The sequence below is a fragment of the Brachyhypopomus gauderio genome, unplaced genomic scaffold (assembly GCF_052324685.1).
Source record: "Brachyhypopomus gauderio isolate BG-103 unplaced genomic scaffold, BGAUD_0.2 sc46, whole genome shotgun sequence".
In the NCBI taxonomy this organism is placed as follows: domain Eukaryota; kingdom Metazoa; phylum Chordata; class Actinopteri; order Gymnotiformes; family Hypopomidae; genus Brachyhypopomus; species Brachyhypopomus gauderio.
Window position 1 is genome coordinate 2,157,226 of NW_027506872.1, and position 22,246 is coordinate 2,179,471.

Consider the following 22,246-nt stretch of genomic DNA (forward strand, 5'->3'; position numbering starts at 1 on the left):
TTTATATTCTATAATATACTCTATATCTTATAAAGAAGATACAAGATACTTCCTATTTTATAAGACTCAATCTATGATTTGAATGTGTCACAGACATTAGGTATGCAGGATTACGGGGTTCTCATACCAAAGGTTGGCCAGTCCAGATGTAGAATTGTGTGTTAAATTATGACCATTCTGCTGTAATTGGAGTGGCGGGTTCATGTGGGTTCTCTAAAAGGAGCTCCACACGTCTGAAATGCTAACGCTGGTAATAGTTACACTGGCAGCAACAGTTTAGCAACCAGTTAGCATAACAGACTTCATTTAGATTATTTTTTAAACCAACCCTCTCCAGACCACACATGCATCACACACCTATGAAGGTTTTGATGCACAAGCTGTGTACATATTTGGGTTGGTCTAAAATGATACTGTGAGGAAAAGGTTTGCTGTGTTGTGTAGACCAACTCTACTGCCCACAGGACAAGGTGAGAGAGATTAAAAAGAACCTCCAGGACTACGATTAGAAACCACTACACCATCATAACCTGGATTAGGGGAAAATATACAGAGGTTGGCCACTAAAACGTTTCAATTCAAAATTAAAAGTGCTCAACTCAAGTATGTGGTGCATTTGATCAAACAAAAAAGGTACATTTCCCAGATTAAGACTAAATCCCAAGCTGAACAATTGTCCAACACTGACAGTTCACCTCTGACACTGGGGTTTAGAGTCCACCGCTTGGAACCCAACCGGAAGTGCTCTCACCCCGCGAGACAGCCGTCCACCAACACCTCAGTAATACCCCATGTGCATATGATGCCCTAAGGGCAGTCTGTCCTCCCTGAAATATAATCTAATTATAATCTACACAATGGCTGAACCACAACTACAACTGTAGCAGTTTTCTCTCTCTCTCTCTCTCTCTCTCTCTCTCTCTCTCTCTCTCTCTCTCTCTCTCTCTCTCTCTCTCTCTCTCTCTCCTCTCTCTCTCTCTCTCTCTCTCTCTCTCTCTCTCTCTCTCTCTCTCTCTCTCTCTCTCTCTCTCTCATACTTTCATAAATCAAGCAGTAATGCACAGAACTGATATGCAAATACCCCAAGACTACAAAAATTACAAGAATCGATGGCATAATTTAAAGTGTGTGTGTGTGTACCAGGGTATGACTATATGTAAAATGGTTTATCTCTAAACAGCGAGAGAAGCAAACACAAACTGGCTTCCATGTTATTTTGGTCATCCGCCGGTCCTTCCTGGGTTTGGATCGCTGCCAGATATCTCCAGCTGTGACACACCCAAAAAGGATCCACAAAATGCAGCAAAGATGGCGTGGCCTCTCTCAGGACACCGAACTGGATAGTGGGATAACTACAGTACAAGCTGCTCAGTACACGCTGACCCAACCAAGAGTCCCAACACACACACACACCACACACACCACACACACAACGGCAGGGCTGGAAACCCACTGGTCAGTGAGGTTAAAGCAAACCAGAGCCAGATTCGGTTGACCAATCACTGTTCCCTTGGTTTCCTATGTATCCATCTTCTTTATCTCTCTTAAGTGAAAGATGTTCTATGGTGATCCAACTTCCTGTCTGCTCATGCTAACTGTTCAGAGCGTTTTCCCTGAATGAAAGGCCTTTTGTCACTCTCTGTAATAAAAATAATTGCACCTGTAGAACTCTAACTGCATTGTGTCTAGAGTTCTTTTGTCAAGTCAGCACAGAACTCCATACAACTCCATCGGAAGTTCCATACAACTCAACTCTCAACTCTTCTCTCTGAGCTGTTCTAGAACATTCCAGTGCTCCCGTTCTAGAACATTCCAGAGCAGCGGCAGATCAGTCTTCCTGGCCCGAGGGCAAAAGGCCGGCGTCGTCCGCCTGGCACAGGCTGGAGGGCACGACGCCGTTGGTCTCCGGGAGACCATCGGTGCCCAAGTATCCGAGGAGGATGTCTGCGCGCCTGTGTGATAGGCTGAGGATGTCTTCGGCCAGGGACTGCGCCGAGGTGAAGCGCACCTTGTCTTGGTCAAACATGTCCTTCAGGTACTGTACTATCTGTTGCTGTGGGACGCAGGAGAGAGACAAAGATGTGTCAGCCCACCCATACCGGCCATTTAAAAGCGCTCCTGCCCCTTGGTGGTTGAATGAAGCAGCTACAGCCCGAGAGAGGCCATAGCTCGCACGTGAGACAGCGGGGACTCTTACCTTGAAAATGGTGCACACCTCGCTAAGGTGCAGTCTGGGGCCCAGGAAGCCGAAGGCCAGGACAGGACTGACGTGCTCGGAGATGGTGTAGAAGTGGGATATGAATCCGTCTGGCACCTGAGCCACAGACAAGAACACATCACCATCCGTACGTGTGTGTGTGTGTGTGTGTGTGTGTGTATGACCATCCACCACTTTATGGTGTGGTGGGTTTATTCTGAAGTCTGATGGTGACTGACCTCCATTTTGAGGTGTAGGTATTGTGGGTAAGCTACTGCCAGCTGTGTTTCACCAAGTACTTTAAGATGCTCATGTTGATCTAATGTTTACAGTTTAAAGAGTTTCCAAATCAGAAAATCTAACAAAAGATGAAGGCTTTTGCAAGAATGATATCGGCATAAGATAAGTTCCAGAAACCAAGATCGCCCCAAAAATCAAGTTAATCGGTCTGAATGTTTATGTTTCAGTAAGATGTTGACTGTAGTGGTATAACAGTTAGACTATGGCGACTATACTCTGACAGAACACTAAAATGTATGTGTGTGTGTGTGTGTGTGTGTGTGTGTGTGTGTGTGTGTGTGTATATATATGTGTGTGTGTGTGTGTGCCATCATACACATAACATACCATCAGTAATCTCCTCTTAGCCTTCAGCACTGACCAACACGCTGTAGCTAAAGCCTGGAGGGGGGGGGGGGGGGGGGGGGGTCAGTGTTGTACATGTCAGGACACATTATGTCTGAAACAGTGAAGCTGTGGTTTCCAGTCCTTGCACCTCACACCAACCCTGGGAACCATGGCAGTAATATAGATAAATGGTTCTGATTTTTGCATACCGTCTCTTTAAAACTATCAGAGAGCCATCGGTTACGTAGCACGGCGACGACGGAGGTGGGAGGGTTCTCAAGGTCTTCAAACGCGTCCATGAGTATGAAGTCTAGCACAATGTCGAAGAAGTTCATACATACTACCTACACAGAGGTCAAAGGGTAAAGGTCAGCAATAAACCCAATCATTTAATAATTCATATATATAATTACTCTGTCCAAGGCCAAATGCAATAGCAGGTAATAACTCAATGTCTAATAGACAGACAGAGGGACACGTGTAGAGGCAGACAGAGGGACACGTGTAGAGGCAGACAGAGGGACACGTGTAGAGGCAGACAGAGGGACACGTGTAGAGGCAGACAGAGGGACACGTGTAGAGGCAGACAGAGGGACACGTGTAGAGGCAGACAGAGGGACACGTGTAGAGGCAGACAGAGGGACACGTGTAGAGGCAGACAGAGGGACACGTGTAGAGGCAGACAGAGGGACACGTGTAGAGGCAGACAGAGGGACAGACAGACCCCTCTTCCTTCCAGCTCCATCTTGGTGATAGGCCAGGTCTCCTCTCGCTGAGTGTACAGTAGCATGTCCTGATAACTCTCCAAAAATGCCTTCGGGCTCTACACACACACAAACAAACGCCCAGACACAGTGTTGTACACACACGGACGTTCACTCAATCAGTCAATCACATTTATTGCTGGGGGAAAACGCTGGTTTAGGGGCTGTTGTCAGGACAACTGGTACCTTGTTGGCTTTGATCATGAGTCCAGTGATGATCTGTTTGCCCGTCTCCATAAAGAAAGTTCTCTGAGTGTCATCTAACAGCAGAACCTGAACACACACACACATACACACACACACACACCCTAGTCACTACATAGTATGAATACATGCAGTGGGAAATTTTTGAAGGAAGTCAAAACAGTGCGTGGGTGGGGGTCATTTGAAGTGTGTGTGTGTGTGTGTGTGTGTGTGTGTGTGTGTGTGTGTGCACTGACATAGAATGCCTGTCTGACACAGTGCAGCTTAGCCAGAAAGTCTTGATCGCTGTAACACTCCAATAGTTCCGTCCTGCAGAGCAAGAGCACACACACACACACACACGCGCGCACACACACGCACACACACGCACACAAAAGCTCAGCTAATTGAGAAGTTACTCTACTAAAAACTGAGCTCAAATGGAGAAGTGCTCAAAAGAGCCTCTACAGGGGTCTACAGTGAAGCCCCTCTACAGGGGTCTACATCGGTCTACAGTGAAGCCCCTCTAGAGCGGTCTACAGTGAAACTGCTCTACAGGATTCTACAGCGGCCTACAGTGAAGCCCCTCTACAGGGGTCTACATCGGTCTACAGTGAAGCCCCTCTACAGTGGTCTACAGTGAAACTGCTCTACATCGGTCTACAGTGAAGCCCCTCTACAGTGATCTACAGTGAAACTGCTCTACAGGGTTCTACATCGGTCTACAGTGAAGCCCCTCTACAGTGATCTACAGTGAAACTGCTCTACAGGGTTCTACAGCCGTCTACAGTGAAGCTGCTCTACAGTCTGCATTGGTCTACCCATGACTGACATCACCGCTTCTGCTTATAACAACAAACAAGTTTGTTAACAGTTTGCTCTCGTCAGCTGCCATTTACCTCAGTGTCATGTCCCCACACCACAGGAAGGCTGTACAGAGCAGTCAGTATTAAAACAAAGCTACTCTCAGAAAAAGAATGCTCTGCACTAGCACGGTGTTCAGCGCTAGCACACTGTTATACTGTTGATGTTTTTGCTCACATGCCACTGGGCCCTACCAAAAGACACTTCCAGCTTGGACGCCGACAGTATGTATCACTATGCTAATCAGAACTAGGAGGAGGGTGGAGTCATGTCTCGCTATGCTAATCAGAACTAGGAGGAGGGTGGAGTCATGTCTCGCTATGCTAATCAGAACTAGGAGGAAGGTGGAGTCATGTCTCGCTATGCTAATCAGAACTAGGAGGAGGGAGGAGTCATGTCTCGCTATGCTAATCAGAACTAGGAGGAGGGTGGAGTCATGTCAACAGTGTAGGAATATTGTAGCGTGGGACACTAGCGGTGTCATCACACTGAGCCTTCATACCTTCCTCTACTTACAGCTTCTTCATCTAGGGGGTAGGGAGCTAGGGGACACTACAGGAGTGACCTGTAGGTTACACTCCCATCTCTATAAATCTGCACAAACACAGAGAGGCAGTGTGCAGGGAGACTGTGTGTGTAGCGGGTAGTGTACAAAAGTGTACAACTGTCTCCTTAGCAGTGTTAATTTCGTTGACATAATTTTTGTCATAGTTTTCATCAACAAACCTTTTTTCATGATGAAAACGAGACGATAACTAAATAAAAACTATACGAAGGGATAAAAATGATGACGAAATTAATGGACATTTTTGTCAACGAATAAAAACGAGAAGAACATATTGGCCTGCGACGACATCCAATCAGACCTGATTTAGTTTAGTGAAAGGTAGGGATAAGTTCAGAAGAGATCCAACCGTAACTACTTTAGCGTACACGGAGAGGCGGGACAAACCGGGTAACCGTCCAATCAGTACTAACGTCTTCACATCGCACAGAACCCAGGAAGACCATACCAGCCAGTGAACTGTGGTCACTCATTCAACTCGAAGTTAACTCAACAATGTCAGCAGGGAGAAAGATGAGCGGCGATATATGGACACATTTCTCCTTTAACTTTGAGAAAAACGGTGTGTCAAACATGTGGGACGATGATGTTGGGAAAAATACGACAAATAAAACGACATCTGCAGACAACGGCATTGCTGGTTTTACGGCACCCAGTTTTATATAGAATGCAAGATGTATTGTTCATAAACTCCATATGTTTTTTAGGTAGAGTGGGCCTACTGGTCATCAATGTTTTGTTATTGTTATGCTCAATAATATTCTGTAACTGGTTAACAAATGTTTCATTTTTTTGCAAGTGTATATAATAATTATTACACCATTTATATTTTAGTCAACTAAATTCTTTTGATAATAAGTCGACTAAATTATAATGATAATTAGTTGACTAAAACTAGACTAAGACTAAAAACCACTCCAATGACTAAATTATGACTAAAACTAAATGACATTTTAGTCAAAAGACTAAGACTAAAACTAAATAAAAAATTGCTGTCAAAATTAATAATGTTCCTTAGTGATCTGCAAGTCTTACTTTTGTCTCTTACCAAAAGCCAGAGAGGCAGCAGGTATAGTAACACAGAGCCTATTCCTATACAGAGCAGTAGTGTAGGGTGCTAGTGCACAGGGTGCTAGGGCGCATTACCTGAATGATCTGCAATCTACATTTCCATCTCTCACTAAACTCAAGGCCTCTTCATACAGAGCTGCTGGCTTTAACGGCTGATACACCTCATCTTCCGTGAACGCATCAAACAGCTAGATATGGGGGGTGGCAGGAGAGAAAAGACACAAACTGAATGTGCGGTATTAAAGTGTGTGAGTTTACACATCTCCAAATGTCCCAACAAGGACAGGAAGTTACATCAGTTACTGAAGTTAAGCTTAAGATTAGGGTTATGGTTAGATGTAGTCTTAACCAGATACAGTAATCATTATCAGTGGAAAGTCCCTAAAATGACAGTAAAACAATGTGTGTGTGTGTGTGTGTGTGTGTGTGTGTGTGTGTGTGTGTGTGTGTGTGTGTGTGTGTGTGTGTGTGTGTTGTGTGTGTGTGTGTGTGTACATGACCATGTGTGTGTCCTGACCTCTGCTGCGGAGAAGAAGGAATTGTCAGAGGTGATTGTTGTCGCATCATCGTCAAGTAGCCTGTAAGTGCTCCCCACAGTGGGTAATATCAGTGTGCCTTCACTCTCTGAACACACACACACACACACACACTTACTTATGTTTCTTGCAAAAACTCACACATGCCTGTGAGCTTTGTTTACAGCTATAAACTCACCCAGGTCTTTAAGCTTTGTTTACAGCTATAAACTCACCCAGGTCTTTAAGCTTTGTTTAAGGCTGTAAACTCACCCAGGTCAGTGAGTAGGCTGTCAGGAGGGATAGTGCTCCCAAAGTCTTCCTGTAGGTGGTATGCCCGGTGCAGGAGACATTCAAGCTTCTCCGCAAACTTACGACTACGACCTTCCGGCTGCAAGGATCACAGGACACAGGAGTCACGCATCTCTCCGCAGGAAATACTACTTCGAGGTTCAAGGTCTAATTTCAAAATTAATACAGCATCTTGCACTTTGTGGGGTATTCTTTACTATGTATGCTGCTCCCTGCAGGACGAGGCTGTTACGGGCAGAAGAGCCAGAGTGGGCTTGGTGTCGGGCATTCAGGGCTTGTTCCCACTTCTGTAGCGCCTCTTCAAACAACTGCATCCCTACAGGGGGCAGTAATGAAAATCACTGCATCTATAGACAAATTCAGATCTCCTTCTACAGAGCAGGACAAATTCTCTAATGAAACATATTAATAAATTGATCACAACACTACTGAAAAACGATCAGTACTCCTTTGTTGCCACATGGGGGCAGTATAATCTGATCTAATAATCTTCCATAGGGCAATGCTTTTAAGCCAGCCTTTAGGACCCACTTAACACCTCAAAACATATCTGAACACATCTTCTCTATGGTTTTGAAGTAGACCTACATCTTGACCCTTTTCAGTAAGCCTTTCAAAAGAGCAGTCATCACGTGAGTAAATGTCCATAGCTGGAGTTACCCATGACGTAAAGGTTCTCCGCATCTGTGTCTTCTATTGCTCCGGTCTCCTCTGCCACTGGCTCCGCCTCCCAAGGACCGCCCACAGTGACTGGCTGGTTAGGAGAGGGCGGGACTCGTGCCTGCAACACATTTTGCCCACCAATGACTTTTAGTATTATAAGAAATACAATAAATGAGCCAGAGTGTGGGAGTATGTCATACAGAAGTGATGCTGTGGGAGGAGCTAGAGTGTTTGCTGGCTGCTAGGGAGGAGATTCCACTCATTGTGTCATTGCTGCGAGTGCTCGGACTTTTCATCTGCCGTCCTAAAAACGGACCTACAAAAAGACAAGATCGCAATTACATACCACTAACCTTCAGACACCTTCTAACCCTAACCCTACATATTAATTTAATACTATTAACGCTAACATGTAACTCTACGGCATTCCTGTAAGCTGTTCCCACCTTTCATCGGTCTCCCCCGGAGCAGGTGGTCTGGAATGCTGCCAGGCTTTGGCGCAGACCTGTCGGCCACCTGCTTCCTCTTCCTGCCGCGCCGCTTCAGCTGGTGGGCTGTGAGAGCCAGGGCAACGGTGCCCAGTGCTGTCGCAAACAGCACCTTCTTCAAGCCTGGACTCAACCGCAGCTGAGAGAAGATGGACTGAGAGAGAGAGAGAGAGAGAGAGAGAGAGGGGGGGAGGGGGGGCATGGTAAATATCAAAAAGTAAAAAGTTCAGCTGCATAGTCAAATATTCAATTCTACAAGGAAGACCAGAACTAAATATGACCCTGGGACCCCGAATCTATAGATGACCCCAGAAATACAGGGAACCCAAGAGCAAAAGGATACCCTGGAATTACAGGGGACCCCAGAACTAAAGAAATGCTAGAACTAAAGGGGACCCTGGAATTAGAGAGGACCCTGCAGTTATAGGGCACCCAAAAATTACAGGGGACCCTGGAAATAAAGGGGATCCCAAAATTAAAGGAAATTCTAGAATTACAGGGGACCCAAGAACTAAATGAAATCCCCAAATTAGAGGGGAAAGCAGAAATAAAGGAGGCCAAAAACTAAAGGGCAACTAAAAGTTGGTGGTGGTAGTGGTTGTAGTACTTGTGGTAGTAAAGTAGACTAAAGGGGAACCTAGGAATACAAAATATTAAAATGAGACCAGCTGACATGAATGAAGACAAAACCTTCGGTGTGTTAAAAACATTGGTGGTGGAAGTGTTGGTGGTGTAGAGGTGGTGGAACTGGTCATAGTGGTGATAAAGAAGACTATGAGACATGAATGAAGACAACTCCTACATTGGTGGTGGAAGTGGTAGTGGTGTAGAGGTGGTGGAACTGGTCGAGTGGTAGTGGTGGTGTAGAAGTGGTGGTACTGGTAGTGGTGATAAAGAAGACTATGAGACATGAATGAAGACAACTCCTTCTGTGTGTTAAAAACATTGGTGGTGGAAGTGGTGGTGGTGGTGGTACTGGTCGTAGTGGTGATAAAGAAGACTATGAGACATGAATGAAGACAACTCCTTCTGTGTGTTAAAAAACATTGGTGGTGGAAGTGGTAGTGGTGTAGAGGTGGTAGAACTGGTCGAGTGGTAGTGGTAGTGGTGTAGAGGTGTTGGTAGAACTGGTCGAGTGGTAGTGGTGGTGTAGAAGTGGTGGTACTGGTAGTGGTGATAAAGAAGACTATGAGACATGAATGAAGACAACTCCTTCGGTGTGTTAAAAACATTGGTGGTGGAAGTGGTGTTAATGGTTGTAGTGATAATGGTCAAAGTACTGGTGGTGGTGCTAAAAGAGACTAAAGGGGACCCTGGAAATAAATGGGACCCCAGAATTACAGGAGACCTGGAAATAAAGGGGACCCCAGAATTACTGGGGACCCAAAAAATAAATGGGTAACCAGAATTACAGGGGACCCATAAAATAAATGGGTCACGAATTACAGGAAACCCTAAAAATAAAGGAGACCCCAGAATTACAGGGGATCTGGAAAAAGGGGACCCCAGAATTACAGGGGACCCAAAAAATAAATGGGTAACCAGAATTACAGGGGACCCTAAAAATAAATGGGTCACGAGAATTACAGGGGACCCTAAAAAAATAAAAGGGGACCCCAAAATTACAAGGGACCTGGAAAAAGGGGACCCCAGAATTACAGGGGACCCAAAAAATAAATGGGTAACCAGAAAGGGACCCATAAAATAAATGGGTAACGAGAACCAGCAGCCAATCAGCTTCTAACCCGCCTCCCAGATTCTACTCACACACCCCGCCTACCATAGCTACTTTGACATAAAAACAGACATCAAGAGACTCAGGCACAACACATTCTGTCGTGAAAACAGTAAGGGTTAGATTTGAGCAATGACATTTTATGAGAACGGAGCCGATTGCACGATGTTTGAAGATGCTGACGAAGTGGAGATGGAAAAGCTTGTTGAAGCATTTGAAAAAATGAGTCTGAAAAGTGAGGAGAGCGGTCTGGACCAAGCAGACGGCTATATCAACAGAGTGGCCCTCGGAATTATTCAAGCGGTGACCGTGGATCTTTTGAGCCAGGTTATCGACAAAGATATCAAAGATAACTGTTACGGCTGCAAGATGGATCACCCAAGCCAGCGTCAACATGCATGCCTGTATGAGCCTGAAGACTTCTACTTCGGCGTTGGCGCTCCTAAACTGCTAAAGAAGCTGTTTAAGCCGTGGTTCAGTCACACGCTATCCAGAGCTCTCAAGATGTGCGGTATTAACAAGCTTCCATCGCTGGAGAAAATCCAGGGTGCCGCAGAGGCCGTGGTGGCTGAGCTTGGTGATGAACAGAACATTATGGGGGCTCTCAGAGACATCCGAGAGAAACATCTTAACGTCTGTAGTGAGGCCGTGTATGAGGACGTCACGGACTACTGGAAAATTCATGAGGCGTTGAATCGGAGTGAGAATCTTGTGTGAAATTCTTCACCTGCGTTAGCTACTGTGCTACAGCCCATGTTGAAATAAGCAAGATCTGATGATGTGATTGTTTTATCCATCTGTTTGTATCAATAAAAGAATGATCTTGTTAACAAGTCTGATCATTGTCTATTTACCCTACCACCATGACTGAGCGAGTGTTCCAAATTATTTACTATATGCCATCGCGTTCAGGGTTTAAAAATAAGAGTGGGATCGAAGCTACCAAGGACTTCTAATCAATTTTAAACAAAGGTAGAGTACCTAAACCTTCAACGGATCAAGGGAAAGAGCTTTTCAACAAAAGAATTGAGCATTGATAAAAAAGCATAACATTTCCTACTTTGCCACCAGCAAGGGACAGAAAGCATTTGTCTGTGAATGATTCAACAAAACAGTGAAATCCCAAACGTGGTAGTATTTTACGGCAGTCAACACACAGAAATACACAGACATGGGACAGGATCTGGTCTGGTCATACAATCACACACAACACACAAGCATTAAAATGAATGAAGACAACTCCTTCTGTGTGTTAAAAACATTGGTGGTGGAAGTGGTGTTAACGGTCATAGTGATAGTGGTCATAGTACTGGTGGTGGTGCTAAAGGAGACTAAAGGGTACCCGGGGAATGCAAAATACTGAAATAAGACCGGCTGACATGAATGAAGACAACTACTTCAGTGTGTTAAAAACATTAGTGGTGGAAGTGGTGGTGGTGTAGAGGTGGTAGAACTGGTCGAGTGGTAGTGGTGATAAAGAAGACTATGAGATATGAATGAAGACAACTCCTTCTGTGTGTTAAAAACATTGGTGGTGGAAGTGGTAGTGGTGTAGAGGTGGTAGAACTGGTCGAGTGGTAGTGGTGATGGTGGAAATGGTAGTGGTGTAGAGGTGTTGGTAGAACTGGTCGAGTGGTAGTGGTGGTGTAGAAGTGGTGGTACTGGTAGTGGTGATAAAGAAGACTATGAGACATGAATGAAGACAACTCCTTCGGTGTGTTAAAAAACATTGGTGGTGGAAGTGGTAGTGGTGTAGAGGTGGTAGAACTGGTCGAACTAGTAGAATGGGTCACCAGACTTACAAAAAAACCTGGCAATAAAGGGGACCCCAGAATTACAGGGGACCTGGAAAAAGGGGACCCCAGAATTACAGGGGACCCAAAAAATAAATGGGTAACCAGAATTACAGGGGACCTGGAAAAAGGGGACCTCAGAATTACAGGGGACCCAAAAAATAAATGGGTCACGAGAATTACAGGGAACCCTAAAAATAAAAGGGGACCCCAAAATTACAAGGGACCTAGAAAAAGGGGACCCCAGAATTACAGGGAACCCTAAAAATAATGGGGTCACCAGAATTACAAAAAAACCTGGCAATAAAGGGGACCCCAGAATTACAGGGGACCCTAAAAATAAATGGGTAACCAGAATTACAGGGGACCTGGAAAAAGGGGACCCCAGAATTACAGGGGACCCAAAAAATAAATGGGTAACCAGAAGGGGACCCAAAAAATAAATGGGTAACCAGAAAGGGACCCATAAAATAAATGGGTCACGAGAACCAGCAGCCAATCAGCTTCTAACCCGCCTCCCAGATTCTACTCACACACCCCGCCTACCATAGCTACTTTGACATAAAAACAGACATCAAGAGACTCAGGCACAACACATTCTGTCGTGAAAACAGTAAGGGTTAGATTTGAGCAATGACATTTTATGAGAACGGAGCCGATTGCACTATGTTTGAAGATGCTGACGAAGCGGAGATGGAAAAGCTTGTTGAAGCATTTGAAAAAATGAGTCTGAAAAGTGAGGAGAGCGGTCTGGACCAAGCAGACGGCTATATCAACAGAGTGGCCCTCGGAATTATTCGAGCGGTGACCGTGGATCTTTTGAGCCAGGTTATCGACAAAGATATCAAAGATAACTGTTACGGCTGCAAGATGGATCACCCAAGCCAGCATCAACATGCATGCCTGTATGAGCCTGAAGACTTCTACTTCGGCGTTGGCGCTCCTAAACTGCTAAAGAAGCTGTTTAAGCCGTGGTTCAGTCACACGCTATCCAGAGCTCTCAAGATGTGCGGTATTAACAAGCTTCCATCGCTGGAGAAAATCCAGGGTGCCGCAGAGGCCGTGGTGGCTGAGCTTGGTGATGAACAGAACATTATGGGGGCTCTCAGAGACATCCGAGAGAAACATCTCAACGTCTGTAGTGAGGCCGTGTATGAGGACGTCACGGACTACTGGAAAATTCATGAGGCGTTGAATCGGAGTGAGAATCTTGTGTGAAATTCTTCACCTGCGTTAGCTACTGTGCTACAGCCCATGTTGAAATAAGCAAGATCTGATGATGTGATTGTTTTATCCATCTGTTTGTATCAATAAAAGAATGATCTTGTTAACAAGTCTGATTATTGTCTATTTACCCTACCACCATGACTGAGCGAGTGCTCCAAATTATTTACTATATGCCATCGCGTTCAGGGTTTAAAAATAAGAGTGGGATCGAAGCTACCAAGGACTTCTAATCAATTTTAAACAAAGGTAGAGTACCTAAACCTTCAACGGATCAAGGGAAAGAGCTTTTCAACAAAAGAATTGAGCATTGAAAAAAAAGCATAACATTTCCTACTTTGCCACCAGCAAGGGACAGAAAGAATTTGTCTGTGAATGATTCAACAAAACAGTGAAATCCCAAACGTGGTAGTATTTTACGGCAGTCAACACACAGAAATACACAGACATGGGACAGGATCTGGTCTGGTCATACAATCACACACAACACACAAGCATTAAAATGAATGAAGACAACTCCTTCGGTGTGTTAAAAACATTGGTGGTGGAAGTGGTGTTAACGGTCGTAGTGATAGTGGTCATAGTACTGGTGGTGGTGCTAAAGGAGACTAAAGGGTACCCGGGGAATGCAAAATACTGAAATAAGACCGGCTGACATGAATGAAGACAACTACTTTGGTGTGTTAAAAACATTGGTGGTAGAAGTGGTGGTGGTGGAAGTGGTGGTGGTGTAGAGGTGGTAGAACTGGTCGAGTGGTAGTGGTGATGAAGACTATGAGATATGAATGAAGACAACTCATTCGGTGTGTTAAAAACATTTGTGGAAGTGTTGGTGGTGTAGTGGTGGTGGAACTGGTCATAGTGGTAGTGGTGATAAAGAAGACTATGAGATATGAATGAAGACAACTCCTTCTGTGTGTTAAAAACATTGGTGGTGGAAGTGGTAGTGGTGTAGAGGTGGTAGAACTGGTCGAGTGGTAGTGGTGATGGTGGAAATGGTAGTGGTGTAGAGGTGTTGGTAGAACTGGTCGAGTGGTAGTGGTGGTGTAGAAGTGGTGGTACTGGTAGTGGTGATAAAGACCATGAGACATGAATGAAGACAACTCCTTCGGTGTGTTAAAAACATTGGTGGTGGAAGTGGTGTTAATGGTCGTAGTGATAATGGTCAAAGTACTGGTGGTGGTGCTAAAAGAGACTAAAGGGGACCCTGGAAATAAAGGGGACCCCAGAATTACAGGAGAACTGGAAATAAAGGGGACCCCAGAATTACTTCTAACCCGCCTCCCAGATTCTACTCACACCCCCCGCCTACCATAGCTACTTTGACATAAAAACAGACATCAAGAGACTCAGGCACAACACATTCTGTCATGAAAACAGTAAGGGTTAGATTTGAGCAATGACATTTTAAGAGAACGGAGCCGATTGCACTATGTTTGAAGGTGCTGACGACGCAGAGATGGAAAAGCTTGTTGAAGCATTTGAAAAAATGAGTCTGAAAAGTGAGGAGAGCGGTCTGGACCAAGCAGACGGCTATATCAACAGAGCGGCCCTCGGAATTATTCGACAAAGATATCAAAGATAACCGTTATGGCTGTGAAATGGGTCACCCAAGCCAGCGTCAACATGCATGTCTGTATGAGCCTGAAGACTTCTATTTTGGCAATGTAGAAATGTAGAGTTTAGAAATCGAAGCGGTAGTTTATTTTGGGCAATGCAATTGGTACGTAATATAGAGCTATATTTATTTGGTCGATGGGTTGATCAAGCTAGAGGTCTGCACTCCCGCAGTAATAATCTTGCGGCGCGGTACAGATTTTAATTGTTATTGGCGGGAGCGGGAGTTTAATTAGTCCAGGTGATGCGGGAGCGGGACCACATATACATGTAGAATAATAACGCAATGATTTCCATGCATAAGGAACAGGACGAAAATAACTAATCATTCAGTAAGTAAGCAACTGATCACGTCAACATGAAGTGTGCGTCATTTTGTCATTTTGATACAGAAATGGCAGAGACTGCCAACTACAATTATGCCAACTACAGGAAAGTCTGATGTATGGAAGTCATATTCCATTTTAATTAATAGAGATGGAAATTGTCTACCATTTGCTTGTTGTGATAGATGTCAGAAAGTGTTGGTGTACGTCACCTGACGGCATGTGTTTGGACTGTGGTAAGAAATGGGACAGCATGATCCATCGCTATATTGCTGTTTTAATAAATACATAAGAAATTTTCAAGTACTAAATTTAAATAATTCAATTCATATTAGGATTGTGGGCGGGAGCGACATAAATGTGTATGTGGCGGGCAGGTGCGGGATTAAAACAAGTGATTTTTTGGGGGGAGCGGGTGGGAGTGGGACTAAAACCAGTCATGGGGCAGTCATGGCCTGGTGGTAGGGAACTGGCCTTGTGACCGGAGGGTCGTGGGTTCGATTCCCAGACCTGAGGCTATGACTGAGGTGCCCTTGAGCAAGGCACCTAACCCCAACTGCTCCCCGGGCGCCGGGCTAGGGCTGCCCACCGCTCTGGGCACGTGTGATCCACAGCCTCCTAGTAATCACTAGTGTGTGTGTGTGTGTGTTCTAACTGCACAGATGGGTTAAAAGCAGAGGACAAATTTCGATTGCGGTGTAAAAATCACAATTTCACAATTGACAAAATATGGCACATTTACATTTACAAAACAAGCGGGAGCGGGATTAAAAAAGCAGTCCCGAGCAGACCTCTAGTTCAAGCATTTGGGGGACCTCAGGGGAATGGAGGCAAAAAAACTTCAACAGATCAAGGGAAAGAGTTTTTCAACAAAAGCATTGATGTTAAAACATAACATTTCACACTGAGTGCACATGTCTATGATGAAGGTGAAGCACACTGTCAGGCATGAAAATGGGTCAGGGGTTAAAAAGGTGAGAAGACCGGGGGGCGGGGCATGTGACGTCATGGGGATACGGCGACAGGGCGTTGACATGTGGGGGGGGCGTTGACACGTGACGTCATGGGTATACGGCGACGGGGGGGGGGGGGGGGGGGGGGGGGTGGCGGCTGCTGGTGTACGGGGATACAGCGACAGGTGATGCCAAATATTACGGAGTCCGTAAGGTGACATCATGTAAAAAATATAATAACGCGTGGCCACGACTTACTAACGCGTGCGAACGAGATAATTAACGCGTGCGAACAAGATAATTAAGTATTACTTTATATAAAGCCAGGTTTACCTTCCTTGGGCAGTCAGTTCGCGAACATCCCTGGGATCTGCTTGCTTTGCTGTGAAAAAATAAACTTTGTTGCCGCGTGTGAAAGGCGACATTAGTATCTCGTTCCCACGCGTTAATAAGTCGTGGCCAAGCGTTATTAATTTTTTTACATGATGTCACCTTACGGGCTCCGTAAAATATAGTAAAATCCATAAAAACATTTTTTTTACTGTCATGTCAATGGATTCAATGTATGAAGCCAGATCCTTAAACGCGAGAAGCCGCTTTCGCCATTCCAGATGGCTCAGTCAAAACCATTACGTCTTAATGAACCAATAAATACATCAGCAGCAAAAATGAGTGTAAAAATACCAGGTTCACGTGTTTTTATTTTCTAACATGGGCTAAAGCACAGGGTAGACTCAAACGACAAGGGCGAATGTGATCCTCACACGTCCCTGGATTCACCAGTTACAACTACAGACACACTAGAAAAAAATCTTGATTCTTATTTTATGTCACCGTTAACTACACGGGGTTGACGCGAACTTAATAGGCCTATCTACCTATTTATCACAAGAGCTTGTGGCTAGATCTGACAGTGTTCAACGCTGTAGCGAACGGCAGTAACTTTGTTTTACCGCAAAATATGAAAACGATTGAAACCATTAATAACCCAATTAAATCCACTGCGAAATGTACGATCTGGTAAATGTAGTGGTACATGTACGAAGCTGCTGGCCACTGTCATTTAAATTGACGATTTCGGAAGTGCTCTGTTTGCTTATTAAGTCAATATGATAATTAATACATATAATCTCCCGACCTCCCCCCCCCCCAAAAAAAAAAAAAAAAACTCATCGGATCTACACGATTCACGTAGGTCACCCTTTTCAACTTCAAAACGGCGAATTTCGCCGAAAGGTGACAGATTTTCATGCCTGCACTGTAAGCCTCTGTTTTCCTGGCAAAGGCACGCAGAGTTTTGCCAAAAAGTCCTGGCACACTGGACAATCCATATCGCCAGTGATCTGTGTGAGCGACCCACAAACTAGTCCACCATGGCCGTCACCAGGAGCCACGGCTTGCTCTTACAAAAGAGAAATGGGCCGATCCATTCAAAACTTTGTCCTTTAATCTCCTTTTACAAAAAATGTTGGACTTTGCCTAGCAACCCTGACTCTGATGGGTTGTGCAATTAATCTTGGCATCACTGGAGTCTTCCAGTGAGTCCAGTGGAGTCTAAAGTTTAAAGAAATTTTAAAGGTGCAAGTTTAACTAATGGTATTTGCTACAATGCTAGTTATTATAACGGATTTATTTTCATTTAATAATTCAAATAAAAGCAGATTCCTGCGCATTCGAGACTAAGTTTGACCTCAGTTATCTTTTTAAGGTTTCTGCTAAATAAAATTTTCTTCCTGATGCATTTACCCATGGAGAACTGAAGCTGGTGGAATTCCAGACTAAAATGACAATCCTCCAAAGGTATGTGACATGTGTATGACACCGCTCATGTATACTTGCTAGCTGGGTTTAATAGAACGAGATCATGATTGGGGTAAAAAGATATTTAAAACTTTCTGAACTCAATTCAGCAAGTCTTCCTGCCACTCGGCGGCAGCTATCTTCCAAATGTAAAACTTTAATTCGACAAACACGTAATGATGACGGCAGGTGTGTGCATGTGTGGTAAAGACGGCAGGTGTGTGCATGTGTGGTAAAGACGGCAGGTGTGTGCGCGTGTGGTAAAGACGGCAGGTGTGTGCGCGTGTGGTAAAGACGGCAGGTGTGTGCGCGTGTGGTAAAGACGGCGGATGTGCGTGTGTGCGGTAAGACGCCAGGTGTGCGTGTGTGCGGTAAGATGCCAGGTGTGCGTTAAGACGCCAGGTGTGCGTATGTTGTAAGGACAGCAGGTGTGTGTACCTGGCCGAACGTGGAGTACAGGAACACAGGTATCTCAGCCACCGTCATGGCCAAGGCCTGCATGATGGACATGCTCTCTGCCCTGCTTATGGACATCTCAGCTCAGCCCCTCCGTCCGTGTCACACAGGCTTTTGCATCCAGATTCCCAGCTTCTGACCCAGGATCACAGGCAGCCTGCCAGGACAAAGCTTCTGCCCGTGGGCCCAGCTTTCAAACTGACCAAAGATCAGTTTGAACAGTGCAGTCCTACAGGACTTGTACTAATAACCTTGGGTTAAAACTGATCCAAAGTCAGGCTACCCTGGTGCACCATCTTTGTCACCTAGGAGAGAAGAGCAAAGTACTTATCGTACTGACTGTTTCAATGAATACCTTTGGTTAAGTAAACAATCCAGAAGACCTCTTACGACACTCACAATTTAACAAAGAAAAAAAAGTGTCTGCAACAAGGGTTGGGTATACTTTATTATTATTACTATTATTATTACAGTTTAACCAACCTATACAGTCACTGCACCAAACCTGGGTATTTTTTTCCAAACTAACTTAACTAGACTAGGAGTTCTTCAACGAAAGAAATCCGAATTACTATGCAACCTACTCAAATGTAAGAGACAGCTCAAAAACTAACCTAACAAAGAATATTCAAACAATTATTCGGATAGTTTTACCCTAGCTAGCTACTTACGTGACGTTTTGTTAGTCTAGCGACTAGATGAGAAGTAAAACTGTGAAGAAGTGACCGGACAGCCCCAGTTGTGGAGGAATGTAGACCAACAAGACAGCCAGGACACGCTGCACTGAAACACCGCGAAATGCGCACAGACTCACAGGATAGCTTTAACACCGGGGAGGTTGTTACTTTTTTCTGGCTGGTTTTGCAGCAAGAAGGCCATTTAAATCACAATCTGCGTTTGTTCCGTGTGGGCAGCAAACCGAAAGTTGGCCAATACTGTCACCATCTTCACAGGCCACCACGTCTGGGTCAGCGGCACAGCTGCAAACTTCACTGTCCAAGAGAAACCAGAGCTGCGGTACCAGTTCTGGGACAGTCTGGGGGTGGCCGCGGCGCCTCACGGTAAAGACCGGGTCGCGTTTGTGAACACGGAAGACAGGAGAAGCGGCTCAATCCCGTACTCACCCTCCTGCACAGGTCCTGTGGAAGGACATTCCCAACGCCGCATCTCACACACTAACCCGGGATCGTGTTTGGGGCGGGGCGCCGCTTTACTGACAGCTCCGCCAACCAATCGCTGCGCGAGCCTCTCAAACGTCGGCCGCGGGCGTTGGTTTGCGCCTCCGCAAACCTGAGGCGAAAACTCGCAATTACCTCTCTATATCCAATTCCAAGTGTTTACAGCGGCCTATCCGAACATACATATCGACGTAAAAGAAGTGTACGTGTTTTTGTTTTGTTTTATATCGTTGATATGGGTTGTTTTAACCTTCACTGAGACGAAACTGTGTTGAGGCCGGAACTAAAGTATCTTGACCCGTCTTTACTACGGAACATAAACATCAGCGCACCGAGCGGCTCATCATCACCAAACATGCGTCGATGTCTAATGGATAGCGGTTTTAATATGTGTCGTCATTGTGTGTTTATATAGTGTCGTTTTTATGTGATGTTAGTTTATTGGATCCCGGTTTGAGCCAAAACCTTGAACGCAAAGGAATTCGTTTATCCTGTAGTTGTTGCCGTTATGATTAAGATACGTGATCATCTCTGATGGTTTATTGAGGGAACTACACTAGGTGACCTATAGTGCGGGAGTAACTCGCCATCTTACGGCATGTGGCGCTCAGGTATTGCGGCGAGGCCGAAGACATGAGGCGGACTCCGACTGGACATGAAGTCACTGGTACGACGGTCTCACTGCTTGTGACCCAGTTATCGACCCTGCCGCAGGTTTTCTGGGGCTTTGATGACGAATTGGTGTGAAATTGAATCACTCCTGAAGGTGGCCGACATGTTGGCCCCCGGTGTCTGTTGCTGTCCATTAAAAAAGAAAATGGGTGTACTGTACGTGCTCTTCCCACATCCAGAAACTGCGCTGCTTCACCGTTTCCCTCGCCACGCTTCTTCTCCTGCTATGGTACAGCCGTGTGATCAGGACAGGAGGTGCTCCTCTAGACCTGGGCCTCCACGGTTATGTAAGGGTTCAACCTACTGCTACATCCGGTTCTCAGGTAAGTCACATGTAACCTAATAAATTCCTGGTGTCTTATGTAGTTTATTAAACTTGTGGAATATTGATCAGTAACTTTTGAATTATTCACAAACAAAAATCACAAGAGTGAGTGGGTCTCCTGATTGTAAAAGGACTCATTATCTTTAATCTCTATTAGAACATGTGTGTGTGTGTGTGTGTTTTCAGTCCCTGTCGCTGCACTGCACCACCTGCGCTGTGGTCTCCAGCTCCGGCCACATGTTGGGGAGCGGCCGTGGCTCGGAGATCGACGCCCACGATTGCGTGATCAGAATGAACGCGGCTCCCACGGGGGGGCTTCGAGGCCGACGTGGGCGGCCGCACCAGCGTGCGCATGGTCTCGCACACCAGCGTGCCCCGCCTGCTGCGTGCCGAGGCGCTCTTCTTTGGCCCCGACGCCGCCACCGTCTACGTGGTGTGGGGTCCTGAGAGGAACATGAGGCAGGACGGTAAGGGTCGCATCTTCAACGTGCTGGTCGGCCTGGCCCGGAGACACCCGCGCGCGCACCTCTACGCCGTGAGACGGGAGAAGGTGCTGTACTGCGACCGCGTGTTCCAGGAGGAGACCGGAAAGGATAGGTGACACCACGTGCATCCACATGGCCATGCATATTCATTTAAATCATGAATAGGTTTTTATATGAATATAGCCATGCATATTCATATAAAATTTTAATAGTCATGAATGATGAATATGTTCAAACAATTTATATTCGTTTAAAAGTCACAATTGTTACAAATAACCAAAGATTTAGAAAAGTTGTTTTTTTTTTCACAACCGCAATTATTTGTCAGGTTTATGGATCAGCTGCTAATTAATCAGTTAAAGAATTCTAAAATGAAATGGCTTTTTATTGGCAAAAGCCCATACTTGGTATTTCATTATCAGAAGGACCTCCATAACACACACACACACACTCTCCCTCCATCTCATGCTCCATCTCTCTCTCTCTCTCTCTCTCTCTCTCTCTCTCTCTCTCTCTCCCTCTCTCCCTCTCTCCCTCTCTCTCTCAGGATGAAGTCAGGGGCATTTCTCAGCACCGGGTTTTTCACTATGATTCTGGCCCTGGATGTGTGCGACAGCATCAGTATTTATGGCATGATGGACGGTTCTTACTGCGGGTGAGCGATCCAAACCAGGAATATGTCCAGTGTACAGGTTACACCAAGATTTCCCATCTGTGCTCCTGCAGGGCTAGGGTCCCATCCAGCACGGTGGTCTACCTGCTCTAACACACCTCGCAAACCTGCCAATGATCAGGTGGTTTTGAGCAGGAACATTACCAAAATTTGCCTTTTAAGTAATGCAGAAAATTGGCCTTCTTGATTGTAACCTTTGTGTGTGTGTGTGTGTGTGTGTGTGTGTGTGTTTGTGCACAGCCTTGCCAATCATTCATCGGTGCCGTATCACTACTACGAGTCGTACCGTCTGGACGAGTGTGGCATGTACAGACTTCACGAGCGTGCCCGGAGAGGCGGCCATCGCTTCATCACTGAGAAGCACATCTACCAACGCTGGGCCTCGCAGGGAAAACTACACTTCCCATACCCCACCTGGGTACCACAGCAGCAAACCTGACCCTGTCCACTCAGTCTAGCAGTGTCCACGATTGGCCAAGAGACCTTTCAGTGGATTAGCCAATGGAAGTTCTGATTGCACTCTTGGAACACAAGTCTCACCCATATGTCTGGTTCAGGCAGACTGCTGTGAGTCCACCAGAAATGGACCAGCTCTAATGACTGTAGTGGTTCTGTCAAATTTATTTATATAGCGCTTTTCACAACACATGTCACAAAGCAGCTTCACGCTCGTATGGGTCCAGATCCCTAATTAGCAAGTCAGAGGCAACAGTGGAAAGGAAAACCTCCCTATGATGGTGGGGATTAGGAAGAAACCTTG

The 22,246-nt window shown here is 45.5% G+C and overlaps 2 protein-coding genes across 3 annotated transcripts in view; one reads left to right on the forward strand and one right to left on the reverse strand.

The window, feature by feature from the left end:
- Positions 1-985: 985 nt before the first annotated feature.
- On the reverse strand, positions 986-19,399 carry miga2 (mitoguardin 2). 2 transcript variants are annotated; one of them, XM_076986311.1, is made up of 16 exons: positions 19,278-19,399; positions 18,136-18,458; positions 8,208-8,403; positions 7,962-8,077; positions 7,759-7,879; positions 7,296-7,414; positions 7,060-7,177; positions 6,789-6,895; positions 6,347-6,459; positions 4,029-4,101; positions 3,775-3,861; positions 3,549-3,647; positions 3,034-3,168; positions 2,825-2,878; positions 2,198-2,314; positions 986-2,053 (listed from the first exon to the last, which is right to left on the reverse strand). In XM_076986311.1, exons 2-16 carry the CDS (start codon positions 18,229-18,231, stop codon positions 1,829-1,831), a joined length of 1,776 nt encoding a protein of 591 aa, XP_076842426.1. In that variant the 5' UTR covers positions 18,232-18,458; positions 19,278-19,399; the 3' UTR covers positions 986-1,828. The 2 variants fall into 2 exon arrangements, with proteins under 2 accessions (XP_076842426.1, XP_076842424.1); XM_076986309.1 differs by having other exon boundaries at positions 18,825-19,302.
- Positions 19,400-19,473: 74 nt separating this feature from the next.
- st6galnac4 (ST6 (alpha-N-acetyl-neuraminyl-2,3-beta-galactosyl-1,3)-N-acetylgalactosaminide alpha-2,6-sialyltransferase 4) overlaps positions 19,474-22,246 on the forward strand; it is a 3,305-nt gene continuing 532 nt past the window's right edge. Inside the window, 6 exon segments of the mRNA XM_076986323.1 lie at positions 19,474-19,998; positions 20,183-20,326; positions 20,515-20,637; positions 20,639-20,925; positions 21,361-21,468; positions 21,727-22,246. The exon segment at positions 21,727-22,246 is cut by the window's right edge and continues 532 nt beyond it. Coding sequence (XP_076842438.1) covers positions 19,987-19,998; positions 20,183-20,326; positions 20,515-20,637; positions 20,639-20,925; positions 21,361-21,468; positions 21,727-21,925 — 873 coding nt within the window. The 5' untranslated portion in view covers positions 19,474-19,986 and the 3' untranslated portion in view covers positions 21,926-22,246.